Source organism: Anopheles merus, chromosome X (genome assembly GCF_017562075.2).
Source record: "Anopheles merus strain MAF chromosome X, AmerM5.1, whole genome shotgun sequence".
In the NCBI taxonomy this organism is placed as follows: Eukaryota; Metazoa; Arthropoda; class Insecta; order Diptera; family Culicidae; genus Anopheles; species Anopheles merus.
Genome location: NC_054081.1, coordinates 24,786,734 through 24,811,636, shown reverse-complemented (window position 1 = coordinate 24,811,636; position 24,903 = coordinate 24,786,734). Strand labels below are relative to the sequence as shown.

Below are 24,903 nucleotides of genomic sequence, written 5' to 3'. Positions count from 1 at the left end.
AATTGAGTGAAATGCAAGTTTAGTACCAATAGAAGCTATTTAAATCGATTTCTAAGAGAAATCAAACCTGGTGTCAATTTTATTACAAAAACAAAGTGTATCACTTCTACGATGCCACCCTGTACATTGCGGAAAAATGGATTGGAATTACGTTTGGATAAGTGTAAGTTTGCGCATGAAGAATTGGACTACCTAGGCTATCGTGCAAATGCTGCTGGTATACGCCCCAGCGATCATCATATCAAAACAATAACTAATTACCCACAGCCTCAAAACAAGAAGCAATTGCAGCAGTGCTTAGGGTTATTTTCCTTTTTCCGTCGTTTTGTCCAATCCTTATCTATACTTGCCAAACCTTTAACAAATTTGTTGAAAGACAAAGTTACCTTCGTCTTCGATAATCAATGTGTTACAGCTTTTGAAACTCTGAAGAAAAAATTGGTTGAAGCACCTTTATTATCTGTACACGATCCTTCAAGAGAAACAGAACTGCACTGTGATGCTTGTGCGATAGGCTTTGGCTCAGTTCTATTACAGAGGCAAGAAGATGGAAAACTTCATCCAGTTGCCTACTTTTCGAAAACAGCATCTTCAGACGAGGCAAAATTGCATAGTTATGAGTTGGAAACATTGTCCATCATTTATGCTTTGAAACGTTTTCATGCCTATGTCCATGGAATACCATTGAAAATTGTCACCGATTGTAACTCTTTAGTAGAGACTCTAAAAAATCGAAACACTTCAGCAAAATTGCTCGCTGGTCGTTGTTCTTGGAGAACTACGATTATTCAATAACACATAGACCAGGTAGTTCGATGAGCCATGTCGACGCGCTAAGTCGTAAACAGGTAGCGATAGTAGTCGATGACAAAGATATTGACTTGCAGTTACAGATCGCTCAGTCTCGTGATTCATACATAACAGAGCTGAAGGAAAAAATAGAAGCCAATTCAATTGATGGTTGTTTGATAAAATATAATGTAGGGTACAGGCAACCTTCCCAGGATAAATTGCAATTACTAATACCAAAAGAAATGATCAATAACGTCATCCGCAGTATTCATGAAAAAATGGGTCATTTAGGCGTTAACAAGTGTTGTACTTCAATTAGTAGACAATATTGATTCTCTACAATGAAGGCACGCGTTGAAAATTTTGTACGAAACTGTTTGAAATGTTTAATCTATTCTGCACCTGCACGTAAAGACCAGCGAAATCTCCATATCATACCAAAAGTTCAACTTCCTTTCGACACTGTACATATTGATCACTTGGGCCCTTTGCCATCAATCGCATCACAGAAAAAGTATATTTTAGTTGTGATAGATGCATTTACTAAATTTACAAAGCTTTATGCAGCAACATCAACTAGCAACAAGAGTGCCTGTAGTGCTCTAGAGCAGTACTTCTCATACTATAGCCGGCCAAGACGAATCATTAGCGATAGAGGAACACGTTTTACATCGAACGAATTTACCAAATTTTTGTCGAGTCGTGGCGTTACCCATATTTTAACGGCCACTTCATCACCACAAGCCAATGGCCAGGTGGAAAGAGTGAATCGAGTATTACGACCCATGCTTAGCAAAACGACTGACCCATACGATCACTCAGATTGGAGCACTAAACTTCGTGCGTTGGAATTCGCGTTGAACAACACAGTACATTCTTCAACATGTTTTACCCCTTCAATGCTACTGTTTGGAACGGACCAACGTGGTTCCCAAGTTAATGAATTAACAGAATTTCTCAAAGAAAAGTCTACCAGGTACAGGCAAATCTAGTTAGCATACGACAAACTGCGTCAGATAACATTATTCAATCACAAATAAGCAATGAGGAACAATTTAGTAAAAAACATCGCCCAGCAATTGAGTTTCAAGTAGGAGATCTTGTAGTCATCCGCAATGTTGACAACAGCACTAATTTAAATAAGAAACTGATAGCTTGGTACAAGGGACCTTACATAATTCTTGAGCGGTTGCCCAACGATAGATATGTAGTAATGGACATTGACGGTATACAGCACACTCAAATTCCGTACGACGGTGTACTAGAGGCTGACAAATTGAGAAAGTGGATCTCGCAAGAAGCAGATCCTGCTTCCGACTTAGCCGAAAGTTAATTGAGGCCAATTAAATGTCAGGATAACCGAGCTGTAGAAATTTATAAATTAGGTACCCCAACGTCAACCTCTGACAGTTGAGAGTCAAGCGAAGTGATGCAACCCGGTGACAGTTGTTATGTCAAATCGTAGAAATAAACCAGTTCAATTGCCACTTGAAAACCGAAAAAGCCAAACGTGTTTGGTAAGAACGATTAGGTAAGAACAGTAAGAACGATTAGGACAAGTGTTTAAAACAGCTGTTGAGTTTTGCACCCAGCCGAGGAACGTATGGTTGTAGCATTACAAATTGGAATTATTTTCAAATCAAACTAGTGATGTTTTATGAATTTTGACAAATTCAGCACGAATTTCAGGATCCTAAAATAATTAATTAATAAATACTTTAATTTATTCTTGATCTAGATCAGGGATTTCCAATTTTTTCACTTCGCTGGCAGCATTGCTTCACAAATATAGGTTTTGAAGGCCATTTTGGCTTCACCTTTAGCTAATATTCGAACGTTTAAATTTCCTTTTAGAGAGAAAATACCAACTGCATTTATCAAAATTGTACTGCTGTCCATTATTGAAGCTATATTTTAAACCTTAAGAGTAAACATTGTAATTATGATTAAAATAATCAAACTAATCAAATGAGCGTTTTAGTCTTTACAATGTTATCCCGGGCCGCATTATAGGCCCTCGAGGGCTGCATCCAGCCCGCGGATCATACTTTGGAGACTCCTGATCTAGATGATAAACCCATTTCCTCAGTAAGCATTCTAAGGAAAAAAATAAAAATGTTGAAATTATTGAGCACATACACATTGAGCTCATGAAATTATTGAGAACATATAATTTCAACATTGATGATAGTGTCTTCCTATACCGCACAACAATTGTAGATCATCTTACAAACCTGCCAAAGTTACTCATGGAGTTGGGTATCAGATTGTTTATAAGTTTTCCCATATAACAGAATAAACTGTGCGGCGTACGAGGGACTCAATTTATTCCCATGACTGGCATTCCATCGATGAAATTATTCAATAAATAATGAATAAACTTCTGTGAATCCTTTAGGCATATACAGCTTATCTCATTCAATGAGATCGCTTTTGTAGTGGTTCGTCCAAGGGAGAATCGGGCAGGTATTTTTATTTCCCTTTTCGCTTCGTGCTTCGTTGCGCTTAGCTGCCAAAGAGATTTTACGAGATTGTTGTACAATTCCAGAAAACGTTCATTGTTTCTGGACAATTCATGTTTTTTTTTAATTTCTTTTAGTTATAAAATCTCAATTTATAATGACTTTTATTGCATTTATTGGCCTTTATTTGATAAAATTAAGAATAATACAATATTATTTTGATCCACAATAATAATAAAGCGACCACGCGAAATTTCGCTGTTCTATCGAAATTTCATATAGGATGCAGGTCGATGCAAGTCCAAGGTATTGACAAACAAAAATAATTAGAAAAAAGTTCGGTTAGACAGTTGCCTCGTTCGGTACTTTTGTTTAGATTTTGTATCAGAAGCTGCATCATATTAAAAATATGTATATTTTTTTTGCTACATCATCTTTCAAACGGGAAAAAGAATGGTCAGCCCTCTACGCTACGCTAGCGTTACGCATAACGCCTGTTTATCACAAACCCAAGCAACATTTTTGAACACCTGTTTCAATCGTCGTGGACGAGCAAATGAATAAATAATCATGTCTTAATATTAATTAATTCAAAATTGTGAGAAAATTAAATTCAAAAGATAATATTTATTGATAATTCATTAGTATCCAAAAAACCTAAAATATTATTACAGCGCCTACCTCAACTATATGGACAGTCGTTTTTCGCGATTTGCGGAAACCATCAGATGGGTCCTCTCCGTTTTAAATTCGTAGGCTGAAATTTCAGCCTGTCAGCTGCTTGCATTGTATAGCAGTTTTCGAGCAGCTATCTAAGTAGGTATAATATACAGGTAGGCTTATCCCAAGGTGCATGTAATTAGAAGGCTGATTTTTATCGCGTCTGCTTCTGAATGAAGTTTTTAAGAATGTTTTGAGTATTTGTCAAGCCTCCAGAAAGCTTGTTTGCACAAAAGTTTTCACCCATCCTGTCAAAAAGTTGTTGAGAAAGCAACATGTGTGCAATGAACACATCATAGTAGTCTTTAGAAAATGCTTAATATGATCAGTCTAGTTTAAAATACATTACATACAAGTTCATTGTTTAGTTTCTGCTCCTCCTTTATTTCTAGTTATTTCTGTGTTAGAACTCCGCTCAAAAGGTTATGGGCCCAGAAGTACTGTAGAACAAGTGTTAAGTTTGTGTTATATTCAAGTAATAATCGATCAAAAATTTTAATCTTGAAGAAATACTGAAAAACTTATCGAAAATTTTAATCTTGAAGAAACACTGAAAACTTAAATCTAGAAACATGTCTGAATCACACGTCACCATTGAAAAATTAAACGATCAAAATTACGCAATATGGAAATTCAAGATGGAACTTTTGTTAGCAAGGGAAAAGGTGCTGACTGTCGTGAAAGATTCGAAACCAGCAAGTCCCGACGCTGCATGGATTGCGAATGATGAACGTGCTAGGGCACTGATCGGTATGTCGTTGGACGACAGCCAACTCATCCATGTCATGCAAACGAGTTCATCGAAAGATATGTGGGATGCCCTAAAAGCCTATCATGAGCGTTCATCTTTGTCCAGCAAAATACACGTCATGCGAAAAATGTTTGCCACAAAAATGACTGAAGGTGGAGACATTTCTAACTATCTCAAAGAACTATGTTCTCTGCGACTTCGTTTAATTGCACAGGGAGAAGAAATGAAAGATCCATCCTTTGTCGCGTTAATGTTGTCCAGTTTGCCGAAATCCTTTGATGGTTTGATCGTGGCTTTGGAAAGTAGGCCTGATGAAGATCTTACGGTAGATTATGTAAAAGGCTGAATGATGGAAGACGTCGAGCTGATGGTGCAGATGAAGATAAAGCGTTACTATCTGGAGGAAAGAACAACAAGAAATTTTGGAGGAACAGGAAACTAACAACCAACAAGGAAAAACAGTGCCATTATTGCAAGAAGAATGGGCACATAAGAAAAGACTGCAGAAAATGGGCTGCAGACAAAAGAAGTAAACTAGATGGTGAAAGCGTCAACGTTGCTAATGAAGACAATCGAGAGGAAGTATGTTTGTTCATTGAAGAAGGAAGCAAAACTGGACCATTGTGTTTCGATTCTGGTGCAACTTCTCATATGACGAACGATACGTCTATTTTGAAATTGATAGATAAATCGAAGCAATCCTCGATTTCATTAGCGAACGGAGATTCCATCAAGTCAGCTGGTGTCGGAAGCTGCTAATTGTTTTCCATGGATGGAAACGGAAAACGCAAGAAAGTTTCCTTGGACAAGGTGTGTCATGTACCATCTTTGACGACAAACCTATTATCTATAAGTAAAATTACCGATAATGGATTCGAAGTGTTTTTCGATAGGTTTGGATGTCGTGTCCTGAAAGGAAAACAAGTATTGCTGATTGGTGAACGTAAAGGTTGTCTGTATTATCTAAAACAGACTGAACAAGCCATGTTGGTAGATAAAACCCATGAAGCTTACTGTATACACCTATGGCATCGTCGATTTGGCCATCGTGACATAGAAGTCATAATGAAGATTGCGCGGAACAATTTGGGAAGCGGCTTGAACATCTACCGATGTCATGTGAAATCCATTTGTGGATCATGCTGTGAAGGGAAGATGAGACGTGATCCTTTCCCAAGTTCTTCATCTTCAAGGACATCTAGTGTTGGCGAACTGATACATACGGACTTGGGAGGACCGTTTGAAGTATCAACAGCCCGAGGAAGCCGATATTTTATGACTATGGTTGATGATTTTAGCCGGTATACAATTATCTACCTGTTGCAAAACAAGTGTGAGACAGAAAACCGGATCAGAGAATATTGCGCCATGATGAAAACACAGTTTGGACACTATCCGAAAGTCATCAGATCGGATGGTGGTGGTGAGCACAGGAGCAATTATTTAAAGGAATTTTTTTGTAGATCACGGCATCGTGTATCAACAAACTGCCCCATATTCTCCACAACAAAACGGCGTGGCTGAACGTAAGAACCGGTACCTCGTTGAAGTGATGAGATGCATGTTGGCAGAATCGAACATGGACAAGGTGTTCTGGGGTGAAGCGATCACTATTGCCAATTATTTACAAAATCGCTTGTCAGTAAGGAGGATTTACTGGTATCGACACCTTACGAAATGTGGCACGGAAAGAATCCTTCGTATGAACATCTTCGAGTATTTGGTTCAGAAGCTTTTGTGCACATTCCTAACGAAAAACAGCGTAAGTTGCATAAAAAGGCTGAAAAGTTGGTGTTCGTCGGATACGCGGACAATCAGAAGGCCTATCGATGCGTAAACCTGGAGACGAAAACAATTACCATTAGTCGTGACGCAAAATTTTTAGAACAATGCGAGGTTGAGAAAATTGGAACAAAACCGAAACCAACGACATCAGGAGGAGTAGTGGTACTGCCACTTGGATCAACTCCTTCATTATGTCGCGCAGAAGAAACTACCACGAGAGAAAACATCGTTCAAATGGAGGCTTCTGCTGAATCCTCCTGCATTAGGGAATCAAACATGAACGATACCGTAGATGATCTTGATGTTACACCATACAACAGTGCATCTGATGGCGAACTATCAGATGGACCAGGGGCTATTGAAATGCGTACACTTTGATGCAGGTCCATGCGAACAACAAAAGGCGTCGCACCTGTTCGATTCAGGGAGGAAAGTTACGAGGTGGGATCTTCTGAACAAAAGGAAGAAGTATCTAGGAATTCTGGTTTCGGACATTCTAAAGAAGCCACTAGGAGCAACAAAACAAAGAAAATTTACGGAGATGTTAGAGGTTCATGACACACGTTGAGGAGGAGTGTTGAGAAAGCAACATGTGTGCAATGAACACATCATAGTAGTCTTCAGAAAATGCTTGATATGATCAGTCTAGTTTAAAATACATTACATACAAGTTCATTGTTTAGTTTCTGCTCCTCCTTTATTACACTGTGTTATAACTCCGCTCAACAAAAGTGATATTCAAATTTGGTTATAAAAAACATGTTATGAGACTACCTGAACTACATACTCTTTGATTCTAGATTCCACCACGTGATCTCTTTAATGCACCTTGGGGTAAATGTAAACAACACCGTGTTTTCGAGCAGGTACTTGAATCTAATTCTAGCTTTGATGCTAGAATAATCAAGACTGAAACTTGCTGGCTAGTTTTGAGTGCGGTTTAGTATGGAGTGTTTACAGGATTTCAACCTCTAACTGTCAAATTCCATACAAAAAACTGATTATAATCGTGAAGGGCCCCAGAGATAGATAAAAACAGTGAATGTATGAGTTGTGCAGAATACTATTTTTCATCTTCGTATATTTTTTTCATATATTTTTTTAACAGGTTTTATGTGCTAACTAACGCATTTAAAAATTGTTCAAAAATATAAATAACATATTCTTAAAAGGTGTTAAAGAAATATATTTTTGGACGATTTTTCAAAAGTGTTTTTATAACTTATTTTTAGGTTTTATTTGTTTTACAAGAGTAATTATAAAAACATATTTTTTGAAAATATAAAAAAAATCACTGCAAATATTTTTTTCGTCTGTAAATATTCTTTTGAAAATGCAAGCCAAAGTATCTAAAACGATTTTTAAAAATTATTTTAAAACTGCCCTGAGAACCTTTTCAATTTTGTGAACAACGGTTGTAAACTGATCCAATCAAACAAAAGCGACACAAAAAGCTCAACAATGATTTTTTAGCAGAATCTACATATTTGCTGCTGTTACATGCATAGTTAAGGAATGTTATCCTAGTTTGATATTTTTTTCCTCCCACCACCGTTAAAAAAATATACGAAGATGTAAAATAGTATTCTGCACAACTCATACATTCACTGTTTTTATCTATCTCTGATAGATTTTCCGCAAATTGAGAAAAACGACTGTCCATATAGTTTTGGTAGGTGCTGTATTACCAGATTATTTTTTATAGCGTAGAGTAATAAAAACTTAAATATTTATTACTATTAGTTTAGTTCGCTTGCAAACGTCAACGAGAGAGGACGTGTTGTTGTTTTGATTTGCAAGCCATAATGTGTACGACCGAAAGATATGGAAGGAACACCTTCCGTATCGACTATTCGGAGGCTCCCAAGCGACCCACCCTAGAAGAAACCGTGAACTTCCTTTTTGAAGTGCTAGAAACGGGTGTGAATGTGAAGATCGTGCAACGCAACACTGCGCAAAGTGCAGTCTACGTCACTATACCAACGCTTGAACGTGCGGAAAGCATAGTGAAGGAGCATTCGGAGAAGCACTGCATCACGCACGAGGGGAAGCAGTATCCGATTGAGATGGTGGATGGTGCGACGGAGGTGAAAATTCGTGATCTTCCACCAGGAATCCCCGACGAAAACGTTTCCGCTGAGCTGAACCGCTTCGGTGAAGTGCTCACTATTGTGCCCGGTGTTTGGGGAGCCGAAACGCGGCTTGCCGGGATTCCGTCGAGTGTGCGCATAGTGCGCATGAAGCTGGCGAAACCCATCCCTTCCTTCATTACTGTGTGTGGTGAGATGACCGGTGTGTTGTATCGCGGACAGCAGCAAACTTGCCGTCACTGCAATGAAGCTTTGCATTATGATATTAGCTGCATCTAAAACCGTGTGGGTCAGCTCCTCAACAGTGGTGCGGCAAAATCGTACGCAAGTACCGTTAAGCAAGCACCAGCACAAACATCTTTTGCGAACATGGCATCAACTAGTACCGCAGGTACTAACACCACGGGACGGCGCAAAGGGAAGGCCAAAATCACTTCCTTTACAACCACTACTAAGCCACGAGCGAGCACTGCATCGAAAGTGGCTAATCGGCTTGTGATCCCGATCGAGCCGCTTTCGGGCCTTCGGGGCCGAAGCGGAGCGTGAAAGCCAGTGGTGAGCAACCCGAGGAGAAGATGCGTGCTGCCGTTGGTGCCGTTGCAACGCATGTAGAAAATTACATTGCCGCTGCTGCTCCTGCAGTAGTTGTCACTGGTACTGACGATGATCCTACTTTTACTGCTTCTGCTGCCAATGATGCTGCCGCTGCCGCTACTATCGATGCCGCTGTTACCGCTGCTGTTGCCGATGCTGCCGCTGCTACGGATGCTGCCACTGATGCTAACGATGCGGCAGCATCTGAGCCCATGAGTGTGGAATGCCGGGCGCCTTCAGGTGCCTTAGTGTTCAAAGAGCCGCTCACAATCCCTTCCACATCCTTTTCCATCCCTTCCCACGACGAACCGCTTGCGGTTAAACGCAAGCAAAATCCGGAAACGGATAATCAGAGTGACGCCTCATGTTCGTCAACATTTAGTGTTATGAGCGCGTCCAAGCGTAAGCCTGGTCGACCGCCAAAAAACACACAACTTCACTACAGATTAATTAAGTTTTGTTGCGATGGATCCTAACCCGGTAAGCAGTAATCCCGGTAAGTAAAGAAAAATTTTAATCTTTCTTTGCAAAACGCTGTAAGCAACATGGGCATGTGTGACAGCTGGGAGCTTCTCAGAGATAACTCAGTGGAGTTTTCTTATGTCACAAGTGGTTCGGGTTTACGTATCGATCATTTTTATGTCTTCTCTTCCCTTAAAACACAGTTAAGAGCGACCAGTATGCATGTCTTGTCCTTTTCCGATCACAAGGCGCTTACCGTTCGTGTTTGCCTTTCAATCCCGCCGAGCCGTTCGCACAGCAATAGCTATTGGCAACTGAGACCACATGTATTAACTGACGCAAATCTGGAGGAGTTCGGATGCAAGTGGAACTATTGGACCAGAGAACGTAAAAATTACGGCTCGTGGATGCAGTGGTGGGTAGAGCTCGCGAAGCCTAAAATAAAGTCGTTTTTCCGTTGGAAAACGAATGAACGGTACCAAAGTTTTCGCTTGCATCATGAACTACTCTACAGGGGGTTGAAGTCCGCCTATGATCGATATGTCACGGACCCTAACGAGTTAGTGAATATAAATCGTATAAAAGGACAAATGCTTCTCCTTGAGAGACGTTTTTCCGTGGACTTCACCTGCATTAATGAAACACGCGTATGCGGAGAGAGCATGTCGGTCTTTCAGTTAGGGGAGCAAAGGAGGAGGCGAACGGTGATCGACAAGCTGATGGTTGATGACGGATCGTCCTTAACTGAGATAATGGATATAAATGTTCATGTTGAGGGCTTTTTCAAAAATCTATACAAAACAACCGACACATCCACAACGACCACAGAAACAACATTCACAAGCACACGCGTTATTCCCGAGGACTGCGAAGCCAACAATAATTGCATGGACGAGTTTACTTATGGTGAGCTTTTCGATGCAATTAAAAAGTCACCTTCGAGGAAGTCCTCTGGCCCGGATGGAATTCCTAAAGAGTTTTATCACCGTGCTGGCATCATAAATAGAGAGCTTCTTGTAGTTCTTAATGAGGCCCTCTTAGGAAAGATTCCTGAAAGTTTCGTTGACGGGGTCATAGTGTTGGTTAGGAAGAGGGGAGGAGGCTGTACCATGTCTGCATTTCGACCGATATCACTCCTTAACGCAGATTACAAGCTTCTGTCGCGGATGGTCAAACACAGACTCGATGGCATCATCGGGAAGTGGGAGATTATTTCGGCAGCGCAAAAATGTTGTAATATGTTGTAACCACGCAACATTTTTCAAGCTGTTCTTTCCGTTAAGGAGAGAGTGATTGATCTGCAGAGGAAACGAAAATGTGGTAAGCTCATCTCCTTTGACCTTCCGCATGCTTTTGATCGCGTCAATAGGAATTTCCTTTTCAAAACCATGCTCTCTTTGGGATTCCATCCGAGGTTGGTGGGGCTTTTGAGAATTATTGGTGAGCGGTCCGCATCCCGTATCCTCATTAATGGTCACCTCTCTCCTTCCTTCCCGATCCAACGTTCTGTCCGACAGTGTGACCCTCTTTCCATGCACCTTTTCATCCCTTACCTTCAACCGCTCATCACAAGACTAGAAGGCATTTGCTGCGGCCAGGATGACCTGGTCAACGCATATGTTGACGACATCTCTGTGGTGACAACCTCTCCTGACAAAATCGAGCGTGTGCGAACACTTCCAAATGCCTCAAATACATTTGGAAGTGTCCCTGGTGCTCGTCTCAACGTGGACAAAACCAACGCACTCGACGTAAGAATCGTTAATGCTTGCACAATAGTATCTGTCCCAAGGCTACACACTGTTCAACGGCTTCGACTGCTCGGAATTCTATTTTCGAATAACATCCGAGATGACATGGGACAGAATTGGGACGTCGTAATCCAGCACTTTAGATCTCTAGTGTGGCTGCATCGCATGAGAGATTTAAATCTTGTGCAGAAGGTATACCTGCCCAACACCTTCCTGCTACCGAAGCTGTGGTACGTGGCGTCAGTTTGTGGCGCCAGAGCATTGGACATTGCGAAGGTCACTAGTGTTATTGGTTCCTTTCTGTGGCATGACACTGGAGGAATCTGGATCCCACTTCATCAGCTGGCACTACCACGGAAGCGAGGTGGTCTGAATCTGCACATACCAGCAGTTACAGTTAATGTTCTCTTGACGAACAGGTATGTTGCTGAACGAGAGTGCCTAGCAATCGGTGAGCCACACTTCATCAGGGCTGGTAATCCACCAGATCTCTCAAGCATTCCGACGACATATTTCTCAGGCAGGGTTGCTTCTCCTGGCACGGCCCGGGTCCTTTGTTCCGTATCAACGGGACACTGAACTCGGAAGGATATAGAAAAATACTTAGTCGTAAGATGTTGACATACGCCCGACAAAAATTCGGAGACGAAGAGCAATACATCTTTCAGCTTGATAACGACTCTAAGCACACATCGCGAACAGTTAAATGTTATTTGGCAAACCAGGATGTGCAAGTTCTACCGTGGCCTGCGTTGAGTCCTGACCTAAACCCAATTGAAAATCTGTGGTCAACTCTCAAGCGTCAGCTTAAGAACCAGCCTGCACGTTCAGCCGATGATCTATGGACACGCTGCGAGGTTATGTGGGAAAACATACCCGAAAGCGAATGCCGTAAGCTCATCGAAGATATGGCCAAACGCTGTGTGGAAGTGATAGCGAATAACGGTCACCACATTGACCGTTAGAATGTGTTTTCGCTCTGTGGAACACCGCAACACCTCCTCCCAACAACCACATAAACAGTCCTTTTCAGGGCTACCAAATATTTCTGACAAGAACTATGTCTTTCGGTCACAGAAAAAAGTTCCTATTTTTGTGTCCACCAGTGTGCCAACATAAACTTCAAGTACGTTTAGCAATGAACGAGGCAACTTTAAAATCCTAGATCTTTGTATTAGTGCAAAAATGAGCTATGCATGGACATCTATCCTATATGGACTTTGGTTTCTCTTCACTCTTACCTCTTCACTGCTAAAACTACTCTTCTAAATATCATCAAAATTATGCACGTGGTCATATAACTCCAACACGAATACCCAGCTTAGTATAAAAAACAAACCATCGTCAGCGCCACCAATTCTATCAAAAAATAACATTAAAATAAATCAACACAACGTAGGGCCCTGTGCCAAACAATGCTGATATTTCATTCTAGTTTTAGGACCGATCGATTTTTTGAATAAAGCCAATAAATTGCCAGCTTGTCAGGCAAGCGTTATCTTTTGACAAGTGGTGCATAACTCCAATTAATCTCTGGTTTATGCTTAGTCTATATAATGCGAGTGTTGCAACTGCAACTCCGTCGGCTCCTCGACGGCGGCGAACAAGGTATAACGACCGTTTTATTAACGTACAAACTTTACTTTATTTAAAAAAGGATCGACCGATTATAAACTCACAAGCTTTTATTTTAGTAGTTTTAAAAAACGCGGTCTATCGTTCGCTAACTTTTAAAGAGACCGTTTGTTCTGCGCACGGTGTATTTATCCCTTTTTTTTCCGCGATGGCCGTTGCGCCATCGCGTTACGCAGCGAACGTTGCCCTTTCTGAAATGTTCGAAATTCGAAGATCGATCTTGTCACCCTATCTAAACGTCTAAACCTATCTCCTGTCATTTAGCTTGTTTACATTCCGCATGCCATAATAAGGGACACGCGGTTTGTCGGCACGGTTACTCGTAACATTCTCCCCCCCGGTAAGTCGCTCTCAGCGACTTAGCTTCGTTGTGCCGACCTCCAATATAGCAACATTTACTGCCGGTCTATCTAACAAACCACTATTTGTCTGTATAGTTACGCGCCGCACTTGATTGTCAGCAGCTCGATACACCTTTACAATTCGTCCCCTAGGCCAGCAGTTCCGCGGGTTGTTTCCATCCGCAACCAATACCAAGTCGCCTTCATCTAATGGTTTCGTCTGCTTGTACCATCTCGATCGCTTCGTTAGTGTTGGTAGGTACTCGATTACCCATCTCTTCCAAAACATGTCTGCAAACTGTTGTGCTGATTTCCAGGATTTACGCACGGACGGAGTGGAATCGTCAAAGGGTAGCGGAGGCTTGCTTCCGTTCGAACTGCCTAAAATGAAATGATTTGGCGTTAAGGGAGATTCAGCTTCATCTTCGAGTGGAATTTCTGTCAGGGGTCGTGAGTTAACAATCAGCTCCACTTCACTCAACCTAGCCCGTAATAGCTCATCGGTGGGGTGATGAGGAAGGTCAAAGGAGGCAAGCGTCTTTTTTATTGATTGGATCAATCTCTCCCATGACCCACCAAAATGCGGTGCTGCAGGTGGGTTAAAAACCCACTTTGTCCCGGGTTGCACAAACTCTGCCATCAACCGGTCCACATCAATCAGTGCAGCAGCTTCCTTCAGTTCACGAGATGCGCCTACAAAATTGGTGCCTCTATCACTAACGAACTCCAGTGGCAGTCCCTTTCTAGCGGTGAAATTGCGGATCGCGAAAATACACGAGTCTGTAGAAAGACTATGCGCAACCTCGATGTGTATTCCTCTGGTAGTGAGGCAGGTGAAAATCACCCCCCAGCGTTTTTCGGTTCTTCTTCCGACTGCTACTATCATCGGTCCGAAGTAGTCGATCCCGGTGTAAGAAAATGGATGCTGGTAGGCAGCTAGCCGTTGGTACGGGAGGTCTCCCATAGCAGGATTTTGTGGAGCGGTTTTATATACCTTGCAGTATTGACAACAGCGTCTTACTCGGCTATAAGTGCTCTTGAGCTTCGGAACGTGATATTTAAGTCGAATTTCATTGAGTGCTGTTTGATGGTTCGCGTGCCGATATTTCTCGTGATACCAACTGATTATTAGTTCGGTGGCATAGTGGTTATTTGGAATTATCACCGGTCGTTTGGTGTCATCGCCAACCCACATGCATTTCTCGATTCTTCCCTTCATTCGCAGGACTTTGTGTTCATCGATGAAAGGGCTCAGTTGGTATAGCGGGCTAGTCTTTTTGAGTGGCTTTTTCCAAGGCTGACATTGTAGCTCGATATCGCTTAACATCCCGATTTCATCCGCATATTCGTCTCTCTGAGCTTGTCGATAGATTGCATTTTCAGCTTGTACCAGTTCATCCTGCGTAAGCTCTCCTCGTTGTTTTAGTTTACCCTTTCGACAATTTGTTATGAAGCGGTATACGTATGCAACTGCTCGTAGCAGTCGCTGCCACTTAGAAAAACGAGTGAACTCTAATAGTGGCATATACATCGAGTGGTGCAGTAATTTGTGGCGTATTTCTTCGTCCGTTGCACCCGGTTCCATTTCCTTTTTTGGCCACTCACTGGTCGATTTCCATAGGAAATCGGGACCGCGGAACCATCTGCTGGTGGGCCCGAGTTCCGGAACCTTTTGCCATTTTGTCCCTTCATCGGCTACGTTCATTTTCGTGGACACCCAGTTCCAATCTACAGCATTAGAGGTTTCCACAATTTCGCTGATGCGTACGGCAACGAATTGGCTATACTTTCGGTGATCTGCATTAATCCAGCTAATGACGGTTCGTGAATCCGTCCAATACACTTCACGAGTGATTTGCAGACGATGCGAGCTTTTTATTGTTTGGGCCAATCGTGTTCCTATGACTGCCGCTTGAAGCTCTAACCTTGGTATGGATGTGAAGGATATCGGTGCAACTTTAGTTTTTGAGCCCACCAATGCACATTCTATCAGCCCGTCTCTTTCGAATCTAAAGTAGGCTACAGCGGCCATCCCGTTCTCACTGGCGTCGCAGAAGATGTGAAGTTCTATGTGACATTGATTTAAATGCGTGGCCTGCCGGTAACACCTCGGTATGCTCACAAATTGTAAACTAGGCAGAACGGATACCCATGTTTGCCATTTCACAAGCAAACTACCAGAAATTTCTTCATCCCATTGAGTCTTTGCGCGCCACACTTCTTGCAGCAGGATCTTCAGGTACATGAGAAGGTGACCAATTAGCCCCAGAGGATCATATATAGACATGAGTATTTTCAAAATCTCTCTCTTTGTAGGTACTCGTCCTTGTAGTAATGTATGCGGCTCATATCGTGGAGAGATTTTAAACGTGAACACATCCGTCTCCGTGTTCCACCACATGCCGAGTACTTTCTCTGTCGCAAGTTCAACTTCGACGGGTGCTTCTGCTCCAGGCTCAACCCGGTTCATTGCAGCTTTAACCTTTGATGAATTGGACAACCAATTACGGATCTCAAATCCGCCTTGTGAGTGAATGAAGCAAACTTCCTGTGCTAATTGGATAGCTTCATCTTCAGTTTCTATACTAGAGAGCATGTCATCAACGTAGTGCTCATATTTGATGCATTCGACTGCCCTTTGATATTGTTCTTCAAATCTTTCTGCGTTCAGATTTTTTACATAGTGCGCGGTGCTTGGAGAACATGCTGCACCAAACGTCATAACCTGTAGCACATATTGTTGAGGAGTGCTTCCAATTTCTCCATCATTCCAGAGAAACATTTGACTTCGTTGGTCTCGCGGGTTCATCCGCACTTGAAAAAACATTTCTCGAATGTCACCGGTCACTGCTACCTTATATTCCCGAAATTTATAAAGAACCGTGAGCAGTCCTACAAGTTGATCCGGTCCGGTCAGTAAAAACGAGTTTAGGCTGACCCCATTCACCTTTGCAGCAGCATCAAATACTACTCGTATCTTGCCAGGTTTGTTCGGGTTCGTGACAGGAAAAATCGGTAGGAACCAGTCATTTGACTTTTTGCTGCTTTGTTCTATCGGTGAAAGCTTTCTGATGTACCCCTTTTGTTCGTACTCTGCAATTTTGGAGTGCATGGCTTTATTCAGTTCTGGGTTACGGCGCAGTTTTCTCTCCAGACATTCGTGACGCCTCAAAGCCATCGCTTTATTATCAGGAAGTTTTATTGTGTCGTACTTCCACAGAAGGTTCGCTTCGAAATGCCCATCTACCAACCGAACATTCGAGGAAAGAATTTTAAGCGCATGTTCTTCGTCATCAGAGCGCAATTGTTTCATTGGTCGATATACTCCTAGCGATTCTAAAGAGAAGTATTCTTTTAGAGCCAGATCCATCTCATCGTCTTTTTTTTTATTGCAGGGGCAGATATGGACGTTCATAAATGTATTTCCGTCGTACCGGTTACAATCTGATGCGCTACTTGAGCATGGCCCGTAAACTACCCATCCAAGTCGGGTTTTTGATGCTGACGGCTCGTTTGTCCCTCTTTCGACCGTTTTAAGGGTTTGGCTCAAGAAGCAATTATCAATGCCAATTAGGACCTTCGCCGAGGCATTTTGATATAATGGTAGTGGAAGACCTCTCAAATGGCTATACTGAGTGGCTAATTGCCTCGGTTCTACTGATTGATCACATAAGCCAAGGGTACGAACTGTATGGACCGTGTTCATGTCATATATGAAAGATGACCCAACGCCAGATATCTTAACAGATAATTCTACGGACTCGTCTTCAACCCTGCTTTGGTTACCGGTCCACGATATGCATAATGGACGATGCTTGCCACTGATGCCTAGCTGTCTCAGCAAGTCATGTTCCATAAACGTTGCCGACGATCCGTCATCTAAAATAGCGATAGTATCAACCTTCTTCCCATTCCCATATAACGTAACCGGCACATACTTGAACATAACTCCTCCGGAAGTAGCAGAATGCACGTTACAGCTGGTGTTGACTCGACTCAATTCTGGCGGGATGTCTGATAATAGTTGGCTGCTACCGGACGAGTGTAACAACTGATGATGACGGCGTTCGCACCCATTTACTCCGCACAACGTAGTTACAGGGCATGCACCTGGGTGCTTGCGGAGGCACGTTCTACACAGTGACGCACGCTTTATAGTTGTCCAACGCGAACTCACACTCATGCCTAGGAACCTGCTGCAGTTGGACACGTTAGGACATCCATCCCCACACGCAGAGCAACACCAATTGTTGCCCTCAGTTGTAACTGGTTGTGATGTTGTTACTGCTGTCTGACCTGTGGAATGAATGCACTGATGAGCGTACTTACGGTCGTACTGACGTATATTATTGTCATGCTTCACCTCCCTACGACCGCTGGTATGCTTTACACCTCGACTGGCTGCGCGTACAAGCTCCTTCACCCACTCGTTGAAAACTGCCAGCGTGGTATGTGTACAGCGGTTCTGGTAATAGTACCAGTTCAGCCTTATATTCGGCGGCAGCTTGTCCACCAGCTCCTCCAGCAGGGGTCCACCATCGAAATAGCTGTGCAGTCCAGATCCCGTTATCGATGCACAGAAGTTCCTCACAGCGACACCATAATCCACTAAGGCGTCGAACCGGTCTTCCTTCGGGGGCGGCATGCGGCGAATATTGGCCATCAGTGTGTTCACCACTAGTTCTGGACGGCCGTAGCACTCCTTCAAAATCTCGATCGCTTCAGGGATACTATCGGGATATAGCAGACAACTAGCAACTGCTTCACGAGCCTTTCCCTTCAAAGACGCCTGCAGCCGCAGCATATTTTCATCATTTGTGTAGCCACATATCGCCGTAGAGTGTTCATAGTTCGAAATGAATGCCATCCATTCCTTAGGGTCACCACTGAAGACAGGCAATTCACGGCTCGTACATTTTCGCGCTGACACTTGACTCTGGTTAAATAGCGGAAAATTTGCAGAGTAACTATGTGCTGTGGGGTGTGGTGTTGTCCTTTCTGGTATCACTGGCACAAAGCTAACGGCTGGTCTGTACTGGTTAGCTAGCCTTTCATCAGGTCTCGCGATTGGGCTTGTAGAAGGGCGGCATGATTCTTCCAGTATGCGTTTTTTCTCCGCCATACGACGTCGTTCACACCGTTCGATCGCGAGCAGTCTCTCTTCAAGCAGCTGTTGTTCGCACTGCTTATCGATCCGATGAAGTTCCTCTTCAATCGCGGTAGATTGCACGTTCGGTTTTCTACATGTCACAGGCGGCACTTCGACGGCGTAGGGAGGTAGGAGATGGTTATCCGAACGCATCGGCCCAGTAGCGGTGGCGGGAATGTTAAATTCCTGTGGCCGTTGGTCCAGCTCTCCGACACGATCCGTAGTATGCAGCCACTCCTCTATTTCCTGCTCCTTTTCAGCAATCGAAGACGTTGCTTCCACAACAACGTCTGCTATCTCGCGCTCGATTGCCGCTAGCTCGCGTTTAGCTTCGCGGGCTCTCCTCACCAATTCGTTCAGGGTGTCGTTTCGCGGGTTTGTTGATGCCCTCGACGGTGGTCTCGATGACGCCCGTCCAGTGTCCGTAGGCCTGGAAGTAGAGTTGGCCAACGGATCTGCACTGGTTCTGCCGGATCTGCCAGTACTGCTTGGCCTTCCAACGGAGGGGGGAAGCGGCTCCAGCCCTTCGAGTAGAGGCTCTCCTTGATGAAAGATCGGCGTACGGGACATTCTGCAGGCTTCTCTATTCTCACTCGCGACGATGCCTTGGCGATTGGCACTAAAACAGCGCGTTATTAATCGCAAACGCGTTTTTTAAAAAATGTTGCAACTGCAACTCCGTCGGCTCCTCGACGGCGGCGAACAAGGTATAACGACCGTTTTATTAACGTACAAACTTTACTTTATTTAAAAAAGGATCGACCGATTATAAACTCACAAGCTTTTATTTTAGTAGTTTTAAAAAACGCGGTCTATCGTTCGCTAACTTTTAAAGAGACCGTTTGTTCTGCGCACGGTGTATTTATCCCTTTTTTTTCCGCGATGGCCGTTGCGCCATCGCGTTACGCAGCGAACGTTGCCCTTTCTGAAATGTTCGAAATTCGAAGATCGATCTTGTCACCCTATCTAAACGTCTAAACCTATCTCCTGTCATTTAGCTTGTTTACATTCCGCATGCCATAATAAGGGACACGCGGTTTGTCGGCACGGTTACTCGTAACAGCGAGCGAGCCTTGAAACTAAGCAGACTTCAATTTTATTTATGTAATTATTTTTACCAGGTTATTTGAAACCCATTAGACATTTTATAGTTTTCTATCATTCTGAATTAAATTATGATATTGTTATCAAGAAAAGCGAATCGATGCCTTTTGATTGGAATCTCGGCATCATCTACCCCATACACAAGAAGAGACAGATTGGACTACAACAACTACAGCTGTATTACGGTGTTGAATTCCGCTTACAAAATAGCAATACTCGAAGAAATAGTCAGAAACTATCAAAGAGGATTCCGAAACGGAAAACCATTCAGCGGATCGATAACGTAGGCGTGATGTACAGTTATGTGAACGCACTTTTGAAGTATTCTAATAATTCGCCTCTCTAGGGTCAGGGGTCAACGAAAATAACATGGAAGCTGAATTTCGCACAAGGATGCTGGTTAGCATCTGGTAATTCTTCAACCTGAGAAAGCAGTTCACTCTAAAGAACCTGTCACGATGGACGAAGCTGAGACTATATAGCACCTATATATAGCTATATACGCCTCCAAATCTGACGAAACCCTCTTAGTTGCGTTCGATAGGAAGATGCTTCGATAAGAAGAGGAATTCTTTCACGTATGAGTTGAGATGACGAGATGACGTGACAATATTCGAACGTTCTTGCAATAAAGGTCCGCAAAGCAGCTGCATCGTTTAAGTAAGTAAGTAAAAAACTTAAATATGTTAGGTAATTATGATACGTTTGAAACATACATCGTTTTGAAATGCTTCGTTTGTTTGCAAATTTTATTGTGAATAAAAAAATGATTGTACATACCTATAGATCGATTATTGGTGACATTATCCTCCTTTATAGTAATATCTGCATCAAATAAATCTTTGACACGGTTGTAAATAACATCTTGGGGGTCGTGCAAAAAAAAGGACTCTCCAGAAACACTGCCACTCGGGCTGGGTGGCGTTGTGGACCCATGACGCATAGGATTCACATAGACTCCATCATTTGATAACACTGGGTCATAATAGCTATCTGGTGTGAGGCGAGAATACAGACCATCCTAATACATGTAAAATTGTTTTAAAAATACTTAATTACAAACCACTTAACACTTCATTACATTGATGAAAACAATTTCATACCTTTGTTTTACTTATAGTTGGAGGATGTAAATAAAATGGCTCGGAATCTGAGCTGCCAGTTGAAGATTTTGACGATTTCATCGTGTTATCATGGTGATTATAATCATGACCAGCAGTGAGTGCCTTTCCAGCGTGTGCATGAGTCCCAGCCAAGGCTTTACGCGTTCGTGTCTGTTTTGCTGATGATTCTGGCATTGCTTGAGACTGATACGCATCTTCTAATGCATAGCGGTGCTGACTAGGCATGAATTGATTATCCTGAGATTCTACTCTGTTACCTTCTTTTTTATTTCCATACTGTATCAATGCGTTCAAACATTCGACCTGTTGATTCTCAGCCGCATCATTGATAGGGCTTTTTCCATATTTATCCAGTGACAATTTGGCACCATGATTTAATAACCATCGCACCACGCTCAAGTGTCCTCGCGATGCTGCAAAATGTAAAGGTGTAGCACCATCACCATCACGAAGATTTGGGTCCACCGCCTGATCTTCAATCTACAAAAAAGTAACAAAATGTTATTTTCTTAAATATCAATCAAAATCACAAATATTATTCCATTAATATCAGAATTCATCAATTTATATAAACAGAATTTATAAGTCACTGATAGCCAAGCTCTCAAGTGTTACAGGCAGGTCTTGACCGACAACGGTTGTTGAGCCAAAAAAGAAGAAGATCAGAATTTATCGTAAAATGTTTCTAGAAATTGGTGAATCGCTGTTCATCGATAAAACTAACTATTGATGAAGGGTTTAATCTGGAAATGAAAAATCATTAAAAAATATAAAGGCTCACTAAATTGATAGTACACGAATTGTTTATTTGTTTATTTGTTTTTTTTTTTTCGTGAATAAGTGTATAGCCATCCCGTGAGCTAAGACACTATCAAAGATTTAACTTATGTTATATTCGCCGAATACAAAAGCTCCACCCGACGTTTACTGAGCCGAACCGAATAGCTGTGTTCGTTAAACATGTGTGCGTATCAGGTAGCAGCATTTGTACTGCTTACCTGTCGTATGCCGCTGTGATACCGAGCGAGACGCATAGACAACGTATCTAGCGAACATGTGTAGCCGTGAGGAAACTTTTCTTTGTCCCTTTTGCCATATGCCATTTTAATGAGTGAAGTTTGGCCTGTCTGGTGGTACAGTCTTCAACTCGTATGACTTAATAACATGCCCGTCATGGGTTCGAGCCCTGAATAGACTGTGCTCCCATACGTAAGACTGACTATCCTGCTATAGTAACAACAAGTCACTGAAAGCCATGCTCACTTCACTAATGGGTACCAGACAGGCCTTGACCGACAACCATTGTTGTGCCAAAGAAGAAGAAGAAGAAGATGAGTGAAGTAGTCATAACTTTCGAATACGTTCGTGCTGTTAGCCTATCCTCTTACGTTAATGGTGAAGATAGAATTGTATGATATCGGCTCTGTATTCGGGCATGAGCAGGCCCGTGGGCAGTGTGTGTTGCCGGGCATTGAATCCGTCGGTAGTGGGATTGTGCGGCTCTCAAATGGAATCCTTGGGATGGCAACACATATCATTTTATTTAAAATTGAGCTAAGCTTTAAAACTAAAATTCTTCTTTGCAAGCCATTTGTGGATTGCAGTTATCTTATAGCGGGGAGTCTCGATTTATTTAAAGCTATACGTTTATTTTATTGTTTATTTCGATTATGATTTAGGTTGCAGTTCTTTATGAAGGCTAGTTATACGAAGGAATTTTGACAATTTTTGCTAGCAATCGCAGCCTGGTGAGAGGATGGTGTCGATGCTGTGGTCCAATTTGCTGGTGATGTGTTCTGCTGTATAACCATGGCAATCGGTTGTGGCGGACGGTGATGTCGACGCCATAGAAATTATATAGTGGTGGGCTGGGCTCCTCTCCCTCGGAGATGAGGGGATCGGAGAAGAAAGGCTTAGGGATGAGGGATGGGGAGGATTTTTTGTGAAGGGGTTTTTCGGGAGCGAGGAGGTTTCTTCGCCGGAGGAAGAAGAGCCCTTTGAGAGAGCTCGTTTTTAAGCGCCTTTGAAGAAGTCGGTTTGCTTCCGTTCAGATGGGACGAGGAGCAAAAATAGACTCTTCGGATTGATCTTTTTTTTAACTCGATTCGTTTTGATTGAATAGATTTATAAATTTGGTTTGTTCCATTTGCATGTTTTTGATAGTTTCTGTTAGTAGATCAATTTTCTTATTTAGATTAGCATTTTATTGTTTCAGTTGGACAATAATTTCGTCTTTTGGGTCAGGGGTAGCAACAGATGGAGTAAGTTTATTCAAAAGTTCCTCATTTAGTTTTGTAAAATTGGCACTTTCTTCGTCTCTAAAATCGGGTTTATTGGAAGGAGCAACGTTAGTTTGTGGATTGGGAGACACAACTAGAGCGCGAGTGAGCCGTTGTTGGACTGCGCTCTTTTTATGTAGTTGGGAATCTATGTATTTTCGTGCTTCAAAGACAGACACGCTGTAATCAATTTTATATTTAATGACTTCTTGTTCTTTGAGATAAAATGGACAGAAGTTGTCAAAAGAATTGTGGTTGCCTTTGCAATTAACCCATTTCAGTGGAGCAGTGCATTCGCCATGGACAGGGATACCTTAATTGTGGCATACCTGTGAGGTTTTACATCTCAGCCTGGTATGACCATAGTGAGCACAATTAAGGCAAAGCATGAGTTTAGGATAAAATTTACGGGGAATCACTTGGAGTGGGCCAAGGAGGATAACAGAAGGGACACGGGTTGCAGCACGGAGGAGGAAAGAATTGGTAGGTATTATTTCGTTATTAATTTTAGATTTGACTTGGAATTGACAGATGGCGCTACGCACAGTGGTGAACGAAATGTAAACAATTTTAGAGTGCATTTTCAAACGCTAATTACTCAGTGAATAAAACGAGTTATGGGTCAAACAACACATCATTCAAAAACTAAAGTCTTCCTATTTCCGTTTTTGTGCAAAACATTTGTCAAAATGTGTAAAATAATGCAGGAAAACCTGCACCGCGATACCCAACAGAAGAAAAGTAGAAAGCTTGGAGCAAAATAATCGTTTGTCTCCCTCTATCCTCTATACCACGCTTGCTTGCACTCATGCGCGAGCGCTCGAGTATATTCTCTCAGAAATTAGTATTCGCAGTTCAACCCGTGCAGTGCGAATGTAAGTGTTAATGTGCAGCGAAATTCGTCTCTGTATCTCATTCCCCCACCCCCAAAAAACCACATTCACTCTCCGCGCACTCTTAAAATTTTGGCGCGCACGCTACGTACAACACAATACAAAAGGTCATTTTAACCGCGCGCACTGATCAAAGTCGCGATGGTTCAATCGGAACACCGACGCTCCAAGTCAGACATTTGGTGTGAAAGAAAAAGTTTTTCTGACCATGGGGCCCTTTCCGTTTTAAGTTCATAGGCTTCAGCCAGTCAGCTGTTTACAGATAGCTGTTTATAGCCGTTTTCGAGCAGCTATTTAATTGAGTGTAATATACAGGTGAGCTTTTCCCAAAATGTACGAATTTAGAAGGCTGATTTTTATCACTTCAGCTTCTGAATGAAGATTTCAAGAGTGTTTTGTGTATTCGTCGAGCCTCCAGAAAGCTTGTTTGAGCAAAAGCTTTCACCCGTCCTGTAAAAGTGATGCTCAAAAATGGTTATAAAAAAGGCTATGAAACCACCTGGACTACATACACTTTGATTCTAGATTCTACCACCTAACCACCTTATGCACCTTGGGGTAAATGTAAACAACGTCTTGTTTTGCCATTGTTTCGAACAGGTACTCGAATCTAATTCTAGCGTTGAGGTTAGAATAATCTAGACTAAAAAATGCAGGTTAGTTTTATGTGTGGTTTTGTATGGAGTGTTTACATGATTTCAGCCTCCAACTGTCAAACCCTATACAAAAAAACTAACTAGAATCGTGAAGGGCCCCCATATCGACAACACACACGCGACGACACATATCGTCACATCGACCGCCGTCGATGGAAGTGTGATGATCTAAAAATAGATCTGTGGGGCGAGTGAGAAGGGGGAGGGGCGTAGTACAAGAACGTAAGCGTGAGTGAGTCGTCACGTGTGTGTGTGTGTGTGTGTGTGTGTGTGTGTGTGTGTGTGTGTACACGCGAGAATTCATTTTTTGCTCTT

At 42.4% G+C, this 24,903-nt stretch overlaps 1 protein-coding gene across 21 annotated transcripts in view; it reads right to left on the bottom strand.

Annotated features, from left to right (window-relative positions):
• The window catches only part of LOC121589311, a 191,142-nt gene that overhangs the window by 114,875 nt on the left and 51,364 nt on the right, over positions 1-24,903 (bottom strand). For all 21 annotated transcript variants that reach the window (XM_041908179.1, XM_041908137.1, XM_041908145.1 and 18 more), the window contains 2 exons: positions 20,740-21,240; positions 20,417-20,657 (listed from right to left, as the gene is read on the bottom strand). In XM_041908179.1, coding sequence (XP_041764113.1) covers positions 20,417-20,657; positions 20,740-21,240 — 742 coding nt within the window. The remainder of the gene's footprint in view (positions 1-20,416; positions 20,658-20,739; positions 21,241-24,903) is intronic.